Source organism: Felis catus, chromosome C1, assembly GCF_018350175.1.
Source record: "Felis catus isolate Fca126 chromosome C1, F.catus_Fca126_mat1.0, whole genome shotgun sequence".
Taxonomy (NCBI): Eukaryota; Metazoa; Chordata; class Mammalia; order Carnivora; family Felidae; genus Felis; species Felis catus.
In genome coordinates this window covers 83,432,350-83,443,641 of record NC_058375.1, presented here as the reverse complement: position 1 = coordinate 83,443,641, position 11,292 = coordinate 83,432,350, and the positions used below count along the sequence as shown (strand labels likewise).

At 35.6% G+C, this 11,292-nt stretch overlaps 1 protein-coding gene across 3 annotated transcripts in view; it reads left to right on the top strand.

The window, feature by feature from the left end:
• The first annotated feature begins 12 nt into the window (after positions 1-12).
• Positions 13-11,292, top strand: part of DPYD (dihydropyrimidine dehydrogenase) — an 869,175-nt gene continuing 857,895 nt past the window's right edge. For 2 of the 3 annotated variants that reach the window (XM_045036245.1, XM_045036248.1), the window contains exon 1: positions 13-182. In XM_045036245.1, the coding sequence (XP_044892180.1) occupies positions 144-182 (39 nt within the window). In that variant the 5' untranslated portion in view covers positions 13-143. The remainder of the gene's footprint in view (positions 183-11,292) is intronic. The other variant, XM_011284844.4, reaches the window with a different exon arrangement.

The window sequence follows — 11,292 nt, the reverse complement described above, 5'->3', positions numbered from 1 at the left end:
GCGCCAGCCCCGCCCCCTCGCCGCGGACCCTCCGCTTCCTATTTACTCGGTAGCTCCGGCTTCCCGTCACTTCGCTTTCTGACTGGAGCTTGAGGACGCTAGGAGGGTCTGTCACTAGGAGACTTCAGGCTGTAAACACTGCCATGGCCCCTGTGCTTAGCAAGGACTCGGCGGACATCGAGGTACCGACTGCGCGCCGGGTCGCCAAGGGCGGGAGGTGGGGGGCCCAGCCGGTGGGTGCTGGGGAGGCCGCGGCAGTCGCTCGGGAAAGAGTGGGAGACCGGGGAAACTTTGCCTCCGTAGGAGGCCTGCGGGGGAGGTGGAGGAGCGGGGAGCCAGAACACGGGCACGGGCAGCAGGGGACAGAAGTGGAAGGGTCCCGCGACTGGAGGGGGTGCCTTTTGGGTTGGGACCTGGCTGTTTACTTCGGAGGGGATTAAGGAAGCCTGTCTTGTCTTGCCCTGAATGGTGTGACTAAGAAGCACAAGAGTTCCAGTGAGGTGGACTCTGGAGGATAGGAGCTCCCATTTCCCACCCAGTCTACCCAGGCACTTTCCCCTTTCTCCACCCCTATGCATTTCAGGGCACCTGTTTGCTGCCCCCACCTCCAATTGCTGAATCCTAAATATATGCAAAGGTGAGCTATAGAAATAAAGGAGATCTGTGTGTCAGCTATTCTAGCAGTCCCTGCTAGCCATAGTAATGCTTCAATGCTTATGAAATTATTTAACATAGGAATGGAACAAACTATTGAGAACACGAAAAATGCAGTGCTATCAGAAAAACAAACAAGCTGTATTTTTCTCTCCTCTCAAGAGTTTTTGATTCTTTCTTCCACTCTGTTTCTGTAACAATTTCATCTTTCTTCCTGTGAATAAGGTCCTACCTGAAATGACATGACCGTTTCCTTTAAATTCTTCCTAAGACCTTTGTGTTTGACATGAGAAGGATTTAATTTTAAACAGTGATTTTTAGACATACCCAATTCAGCGTTTGTGAGCTAAGATAAACTGCTTTTTAGTATTTTGTTGTGTTTTGTTTAAGGCTTTTCTTTATTTGAGTCTCCCTGTACGATAAAATGTGTGTATATGTGTGTACGTGTATGTTTTCTCTTTTTTTTTATAAATGACAATTTTTTCTTTCCTCAGTCCTTTTCAGTGGCTTAAATAAAAGTTTAAAACCACCTGTTTGCAGAATAGCTGCTGATGCCACATTTTTCCTCTGTCATTGAAGTAACTTTGTGTTCTGTTGGGAGATGGTAGTAATGTTTTCTTCCAACTCCATACATTGGTTTGGGAAAAATCCATTTTAGTAATAAGAGTCAAATTATATTGTAGTGACCTCTCTGGTTAATTTACTTGTGGTTTCTCTTGTGGATAGTTTACTATTTCATATTGATCAGCAAGATATATTTAACCCAATATTTATTCATGTGTGCACAAGGTGAAGGATACTTGATTTATGTCACTGTCAAAGCCCTTTTTGGTCCTTATTACTTTGATTTAACCAAATCATTTTTTTTTAAACTAAGCTAAATAGCAAACTTTTGACAGCATTCAGGCAGTACTGATTTTAGAGAGGGGAGTGTCAGGGGGCAGGTGGCCTTTGGCTTTTAGAATGGTATGTTATTTGCTTAACTGATTTCTTTCTCTGTATTTCTCTTGCAATTGTCTTGGAAATCAGTTCTTAACCACAGAACACTAAGGAAAAGATGCCAGTGAAACATTAAATTACTAGCTTAATCTCATATGTTGTTTGAACTAAGACCCATTTGAGAAGTCCACGCCCTTACACTCACCTCAGTCTAACCTTAGTCTGTGGGGTTAATCTGCCTGATATTACTTACAATTTAGAACAGTGGTATTCAAGCCTTTTCAGGTTTTATGTAGCTCATATATGCAGCACATTTTAATCAGTAACCACTTTCATTATACATAGTATCTTCCTTTTCTCTCAAAGTAATAACCTGTGATTCATGAGTTATAGTACCACCAGAGAGCATGAAATTAATCATTAAAATATAATGCAGTGAAGAAAAATACATTAAGCCTAAAGGAACACATTTAAGCATAGATTTCTCAGTTGATCCTGTTGATTCACCAAAGTTCATTTTTGTTTGAAGAATCAGAATGAATTATGAAAGCTCAGAAGCTCAGTTTTCTATCAAATTTGAATGCGTACATTGGGTTTCCTTTCCTTGAATGTATTCCTTAAGACCATTGTCTAGAGACTGATCTGACTGTGACCATTGCTTTAGTCTCAAGTACATGGAGTAATCTTAAAAAAAATCAGTATGGAACAAAATACAGGTTCACTTGATAAATGTGAAAAGAACAGAAGGTGATGGTGACAACCCACTATAATAGTGATTTAACTTTTCCCATAAGCTACCTACAGAATCTCAGGTTTCAGTGAGGCAGCCAAGAAATATCTCTATTTCTGAAGAAAAAAAGTTACTGAGGTAAAGTTGCCTTGTGTGTTCACTCCATAATGTCTAGCCTTAATTAAGTATCACATCAGGGTTTGAAGGATTGGGAGCATAAAAAACAATCAGAATGTCACCAAACCCCAAAAATGGAATATTTCAGGCTGAAAGATAAAGCACAACAATGATGCATTAGTAAGTAATAGATATTAGGCGATAGAACCTAGCTCATATACTCAAAAATTGTTGTCACTATGGTAATTGTAGAAGCAGCATGAGAAGTGAAGTTGTTTTGTTTTGTTTTGTTTTCCCTGATACATAAATGTGATTCAGACCCTGGGATCTGGAGCTAACTGGGTTGAGGTCTAGTTTAGTTCTTTTAAACTGTGACTTTAGGAAGGTTACTTAGCTTCTCTGAGTCATATTTTCATAACCTGTTAAATAAAGAAAATTATAATAGGAAATATAATAAATGTCACAAGTTGACATATTCTTGTTAGGAAAAAGGACAAATGTTAAAAAATAAAAGTATGAACAAATATCTTAGGAAAATCCCTGCCAATGAAATAATTAGTATTCTAAAATCATTAACGGTAGCTATGTGCTTTTGAAAGTCATCTTACTTTATGGGATTACATTTTGGACAAAGCTGAATTTTGTCAAGGATGACTTTTGAATACAAATTCTCCTGGGAAGGTTTCAGAGAAGGTGAATACCCAATACTGGTCACTTACCCTGACTTCAGCGGTACCTTCACATTACTTCATTTAGTTTGAATTGATAACCAGTATAATGCCAATATCTGTTCATTTAAAAGCAAGTAAGAATAATTTTAGAAAAGTGTAATTTTGTTCAGTGTCCTGTTCCTCTCCACTGACATGGATAATTAAGAGTAGACTATAGAAGTATAATTAAAAGAAAATGTATGCAGCTACAGGAAACCTTTAACTTTCTGAATAATAGTAATTTTGGTAAATATTTACAGCCAAACTCAAATGCTACCTACCACTCTAATGCTTTCACAATCACAAGTCAACGTCCATTCCTTGAATTATCAGTTAGTGAGTGTTTCACATTTACCCTGAATCAGAAAGGGATTTCAGTCCATTGTCTACAGAATCATAGTGCATTTCAAGTCAAACAGAAACAGTTTCTGAATTACTTATACTCTAGCTTCCATTCATTTGAGAATTTTCTATGCTTATTAATTAAGAAAATAAGTTACTAAAATCATGGACTTGGAAAATGGGAAGATAAAGGAAACAACTGGGAGAAAAGTACATTTTTAAGGAGCATTTTGAAAAAAGGGAAGGCAGGGGTTATGAATTAATTGGTAGAGGTGGGAGAAAATATTTCAGAATACCCTCTATCATAACTGTTTTTGTCCCTGGGAAGGGGAAGGGTTATGGATCCAAAGGAGAGAATAAAGATTCAACTTTGCAGAAGCTATGGATTATTTATTTATTTATTTAAACTTTTATGTTTTTTTTATTCAGTGTATGAATGACAGTTCTTTCTTGTCTCCTTTCTTTTATTGATTAGGCACCACCAATCTAAGGAAATGCTATCTCGACTTGCTAAAGCTTTTAATTTTTTTTTAAAGTTTTTAAATTTTAAACGTGTTCTGTGAGTTTGAATTGTTAAAAATATGCTTGTCCTCCCTATTTTAAACTGTCCTGTGGACCGTACTCAAAGTATTTCTCCTTTCTAAGAAATTAAGCTGGGCAGTAAAAATGTGTCTGATTGTGTGATTTGGGAAGTTACTTCATTCCAAATGATAGCTCCGTGTAGTTTTTTTTTTAAAGGAGAGAATAAATTTATTATTATTATTATTAATAATAACATATGAAATTTATTGTCAAATTGGTTTCCATACAACACCCTGTGCTCATCCCAAAAGATGCCCTCTTCAATGCCCATCAACCTACCCTCCCCTCCCTCCCACCCCCCATCAACCCTCAGTTTGTTCTCAGTTTTTAAGAGTTTCTTATGCTTTGGCTCTCAGCTCTTTGTAGTTTTAAGGTGTATTTCTAGAGTTAAGCATGGCCAGATGTATATACTTCAGTATAGTTTTTTAAAAGAAATTATACCTCCTGCACATGAATTCAGTGACCAATTTAGTAGTTTAATTAAAAACTGTGAGATTAATGACTAATGACGATTCTATCACTAGGGAATTTTTTACGTTGGATCTGCTTAATCTTAATCATAGCAGATAGTGTTGTAAAAATATGTTGGAATTCAGTAGCCTTCTTTCTTACATTCTGGAAGAAAAATTCAGTTTTGGAAAGCTGAACATTTGCAATAAGGAATTGATAAGAATATGAAAAAGATCTAGGGCCAAAATCCTGAGAAAACTGGATATCTTTAAGCAATCATCTTTCCTTAACTATTTGAATACAGCATTTTACCAAACTCTGTATATAAACAGGCAAGAATGCAAGAGCTGAAAAATAGACCTTACTGTAAAGGTAAACCTATCTGATCATTGTGGGAGAGTTTTTAATAAGCATAAATTTGTTATAAAATTAAAAACACTAAAATTAAAGACAATGAGACTGAAAAAAATAAAGTTATAAAATAATATGACAAAGAAAATATGATGAGATTTGTTATGGTCCAGGCTTTAAGTGAAGCTAACGAGGATATTGAAAAGTAGGATTGGCCAACTTATTTTTCTCCCTCTTAGCTGTCTACAGTGACAAATATGAATAGAAACCTTCAGTCCTTAAAACTGTAAGAAAATTTCAACATCATTTATACCCTGCCTTAATTTAAAAATATTTTATAAGGCATTCTAAGATTATAAATTTATATATAGTCAAGATTTTGATTTTCAAATGTGACATGTTTACCTTCAGGACTTCATTTGCTCTTAATCCTCTATATCAAAACAGAAAGTTTTTTTTGGCCTCAAACATCAATAGTGTGGTCATTCACAGATAACCTGGAGCCAGGAATACTACTAAGATAACTCTTAATAGGATTATATATTTCCTATGGTTTATAATTATTTCTTCTTCCATTGCTTGTAATTAAAATGTTATGCTAGTAGGTGTGAACTCATTGTATTACTTTTCTTTTAGAATGTTCACTACAGATATCTACTTACTGATATTAGGAACTCAGTACGTTTAAAGTTATTTATTTTGTATTTCACAAAATCAAACCTCAATTCATGGTAGAAAAGAAAACATTGTATTAAACAGACCTGGGTTCTAATCCTGATTCTCTCATTTTTTTTTTTTTTTTAATTTTTGCGATTGTGGTCAGTTCTTTTCTGAAGAACTGTTCTGAAGAACAGTTCTATCATTTCTTTTTCTGTCAATTGGATTTATGCTTCATTATTTCATGCAATAGCTGTAATCAGTTCTAATCCTGATTCTCTCATTTTTTTTTTTAATTTTTATGATTGTGGTCAGTTCTTTTCTGAAGAACTGTTCTGAAGAACAGTTCTATCATTTCTTTTTCTGCCAATTGGATTTATGCTTCATTATTTCATGCAATAGCTGTAATGATTAACCGGTGTCATATACATATAATGCCTCAGATAGCATCTTTCACATAAAATATGTATTTTTAAAATATTAGTAGTTCTGGGGCGCCTGGGTGACTCTGGTCGGTTGAGCGTCTGATTTCGGCTCAGGTCATAATTTCGCAGTCTGTGAGTTCAAGCCCTGCATCGGACTCTGTGCTGACAGCTCAGAGCTTGGAGCCTGCTTCCGATTCTGTGTCCCCTGCTGTCTCTGCCTCTCCCCAACTCATGCTCTGTCTTTCTGTCTCTCAAAAATAAATATTAAAAAAAATACCAGGTACTTCTTTCAAACATCATTGTTGCACATATCATGTGTCTTATGTAAATGTCATTTGGCTGGAATTTTGTTCAACTCCAAAAATTAACAAGTGATATCGAAGCCTGTTAAAATATGTGAAAGAGGGGGGAGTTAGTGAAGTTAAAAGAATTATGAGGATATATTTTGCAGATATATTTTATAAGAAAGTTCCTTAATTTTATTTGTCAATATTACCAGTGAGAAGGGGGAGTTTCTGAAATTCAGATCAAATTAAAGAGACCCAGTTCATTTTGCTTTTTACTTCTATTTTAAAAATATGTTTAACACCCTCTGTATTGCTAGCCCTCTGGTGTAAATTGAAGGAGATTCAAAGGAAGTATGTGGCATTGGTTTTGTCTATATGGGATTATCTACATCTAATCCACTAGGGACTAAGACTCAAATCCAAGGCTGACCTCCCCAACCCTTATTATTTTACTGCAGTGTACATATGGATTGATTTTTCAGTGTTTTTCTGAGCATTTTTAGACTCTCTCAGGACCAATGTATTGGTGAAAATTATTTCTTGGTATTCTGAACGATATATAGAAGGGATTTAGTATTATCCTTTTCTGAAAAGAAATCTCTACACAATTATTTTTTAAAAAAGCCCAAGTCATATCTGTTTGTACAAACTGGACTAAGCTTATAATGTCTCTAAGCAAGTATATTAGCTTCAAAGAAAGACTTTTTTCTAGACTTCTGAGCATCCCTGTATTTGTTCATTAAAACTTTTTTGACTACTAGGAAAGAAAGAATTGGCGATCAACCTATTTTGCACCAGGAAAATGTAAAATGTGCTCTTTCTGAAAGGTGACTCAAATATTAAACTTTTTAATATTAGGTTATGATAATTTTATTTCATTGAGAATTTCAGCTTGGTTGTGTAAAAGCATTCTCACTATCCTCTACCTTTATCATAATAATTAAAGAGACAATCTGTGTCCTTACCTCCCAGGTGCTTGGAAATTGATATTATGAGTGCTTATGAATGTCCCCTTGAGGCACTGCTGACTGGGCCACTTTGAAGAAAAATCTCTTCATCAATAATGAAGCCCTGAGGGCCACTTCTCAGGGGACCCACACAAAATTACATGTCAACTCCAGGCCTGATTTATACAGATGGTGCTCATGGATGGAGCCCTGACTGCACCTCCTCTTCTCCCATATTTTATTACCCACCATCCTGCGAATCCTCCCCACTGCCCTTCCCCCACTTACACTTCTCTCTCCAAACTTCATCCCCTAATTTTCAACTTGTTTTACCTGCCCACAGTGGATTTACCTAACTAGATTTTTTTTGTTGAATCTTTGTGAAATCCTTTGAATGGTATTAAAAATTGACTATAGCAGCATGTTAAAACTTTAAAAATGTTAGTTTGATGTAAAAGCCATGTGAAAATCTTCAAAACAATAGAAGAGAATGTGTATTTACTGTATGTCAATTAATATAAGTATTCTGGAATACAGGACAGGCCTGCAGATATGTTTGCTCTACATGTTGGGTCCCTTGCTCTCTGACCTTGTGGAAATCATTCAACCACTTTGAAGAGTTTGCTGACTTCTCAATGAGTTTGCTATTGATCAGTCTTTTAAGGATGGTTTGTAATAAAATACGGCAATGGTGAAATTGTTTGGAAATGTGACCTGCTGAGTGATCATATTGAGGAAATGCAGACGTGGTGTTGTCATAGCTACTGTATTTTACATGCTAGGCAGGATTAAGTATACCATTTATACCGACTCTGTGGAATTGATATACTTAATGATTTTTAAACTTTCTTCATGCTTGCCTGCTTCCTTTTCTTTTTCAATCAAACAAATGAGTTAAATCTAAATCTCTCCTAAGCACACAAAGTCCAATCCTTCTATATATTGGTGGAGTTTTGTGAGGGTGATATGGAATTTATAAATTCATATTTTGTGTCTCTTGGATGGTGTTATCCTTAACTAGAAATTGCAGCTAGAGATTCCAAATAAGGAGTTGAGACTCTCTTAGTTTCTCCAGTGTGTTTCTTGATTGATAACTGTCAGTGGAAATCAGAGTATAAATTTTGGGGTTTCTAGCCCATAGGGAATGTAAGTTACCTTTCTCTGACTCCTTGTACCTGTTCCACAGTGACCTCAAAGCTTTGAGAACTTTTCTTTCAGTTATGTTTTCATGATAAATATTGAGGAGTACAGAGTAGAATGCTTCATTAAAATGCTCATATTTCAAAGAAAGCTATTTAGTTCTCACAGATTTCAGGAGTTAAATAATAGCATAACAGCTTTCACAGCAAGATGCTTTTTTGGGGGTTAACTTTTATTAATTTTTTTTTCATTCCTCTGATTAAATTTTATTATTTATGTATTTAAATTTATTTGAGAGAGAGAGAGAGAGAGTGGGGGAGGGGGTAGAGGGAAAGAGAGAATCTTAAGCAGGCCCCACACTCAGCACAGAGCCCAATGTGGGGCTTGATCCCATGCCCTAAGGATCATAACCTGAGCTGAAATCAAGAATTAGAGTCAACTGAATGAGCCACCTAGGCACCCATACTGTGTTTGATATTTAGAATTATTTTGCATGATCATTACAGAAAGAAAAATGCCAAAAAGAGTGAATTTAAGCCCTCAAACATACATAGTCACAACACCTAAAATAGCCCTGCTCAATGATTTAATACTTTTCTATGCGTAAGGAATTTTTTCCTAAACAGTTTTAATCATATTCAGTTTATATTTGTTTTCTTCTCCATTCAGAACTATTTCCTCACATTCATACTAACTTTTAAAATAGTTTAAATACTCTTCCCATAATTTGGCTATTGTTGAAAGTGCTGCTATAAACATTGGGGTACAAATGCCCCTATGCATCACCACTTCTGTATACTTTGGGTGGATTCCTAGCAGTTCTTTGGAAAGAGCCTAAATGTCCATCAATGGACGAATGGATAAAGAAGATGTGTTTTATGTATACAATGGAATATTACTTGGCAATGAGAAAGAATGAAATCTGGCTATTTGCAGCAATGTGGATTGAAGTGGAGGGTATTATGCTAAGTGAAATAAGCCAAGCACAGAAAGACAGATACTATATGTTTTCACTCCTTTGTGGATCTTGAGAAACTTAACAGAAGACCATTGGGGAAGGATAGGGGGGAAAAAGTTAAGGAAATGGAGGGAGGCAAACCATAAGAGACTGTTAAGGACTGAGAACAAACTAAGGGTAGATGGGGGGTGAGGGAGAGGGGAAAGTGGTTGATGGGCATTGAGGAGAGCACTTGTTGGGATGAGCACTAGGTATTGTATGGAAACCAATTTGACTATAAATTATATTTAATAAAATAAAATAAAATAAAATAAAATAAAATAAAATAAAATAAAATAAAATAAAATAGTTTTAAATAGCACTGTAAGATTCCACGCAATGGAGATACCAAAATTTATTCAAGCCTCTCCTTTATTATCAGATAATTACTTTGTTTTTAGTAATAGTTATTTAAAATGCTTCAATAACTTTTTTGCTTAAGACATTTTGCCTAGAATACACTTGAAAGGATTGGCTTCATTGATATGTAGTGCATTTCAGTTTGCCTTTTCCACCTACCTACATGATTGAACTGAATTGTGTGTGTGTGTGTGTGTGTGTGTGTGTGTGTGTGTTGTGTGTGTGTGTGTGTGTGTGTGTGTGTGTGTGTTTTAAAGCATTTTTAAAAGGAAAAATGGCCCATTATTGGGTGCAAAGGCAGAACGGAAAAAGTGGAATTGGAACCAATTATTAATTTGCCTCATCCCTCCACCACATTCAGGGTTAGAGAACATATAGGCATCTGAGCGTAGTTTCCCTTGATGTGGATATGACTTCATTTGCACTCAGTGCTGATTTGATGCTTTATTCTAGATCATGACTGCCTGATACTTCTTTATTTTTTCTGCCAAGAGTGAGGTTGAGTTTCAGGTTATTTTAAATAGGTAAATCTCAGGTTTTTGTCTTGAATGAATAAATATATATAACATCAACTGCAGGTGTTCCAATGTGTGACCACAAATGGAAACTTTTGTATTGTACCTTCCACCCTGTACCTCTCCCTCTCTTCAAACCACTTTAGCAGACCAGGTTCTCAATGGATTCTTTCACCCTAGACCTCTATATAGAAGAGTGTGTGTGTGTGTGTGTGTGTGTGTGTGTGTGTGTGTGTGTATGCATACACATATACAGAAGCTTGTGTGTGTGTGTGTGCAATTTTTTCTCCTTTTTCTTTTTCTTATGGTTCTCAGGAAGAGGAAGAGAGTGGTGAATGTAACTATTTACACTCAACACATTTTTCTCACAGCGACAAATTTAATAAAGCAAAACATTCTTCTAAGGTATGTTAACCAAACTAGCTTTGATTCATGCTACATTTTAAAGCTAAAATTTGCTAGTAACCTGAGCTCTGAACATTGGTATGTTTAAGTCTCTTTTTTGAAAGAGATAAAAACATATGCAGAAGTTTCTTACATGATCCATGAAAATCACTACCTATGACACCTCCATCCCAGGCTAGACAGTAATAAATATTTATTCTTTATACATGTTTAAGATCACATTGTTAAAGTATTCAAGAGGGAAATTATCAATTGTACGTGTGACTATTTTAAGGATTTGAAATATTTTTGAGTTGTATACCTATTTATACATCTGTTATCAGTGTATTAATGTATATGAACATTAAAATTATTTTTAATTATTTAGTGGACAGTTGTGTGAAAACTCCTATCTGATTTTATTTTGTATTTGTTTGAATATTCATTAATTTGAATATCTTTCCCACATTTTAAAGGGGCTTGGAGTTTCTTTTATTTATTTATTAATTTATTTATTTGTCTTTTATTTTTCAATTTTTTTCAATATATGAAATTTATTGTCAAATTGGTTTCCATACAACACCCAGTGCTCATCCCAAAAGATGCCCTCCTCAGTACCTGTCACCCATCCTCCCCTCCCTCCTACCCCCCATCAACCCTCAGTTTGTTCTCAGTTTTTAAGAGTCTCTTATGCTTTGGCTCTCT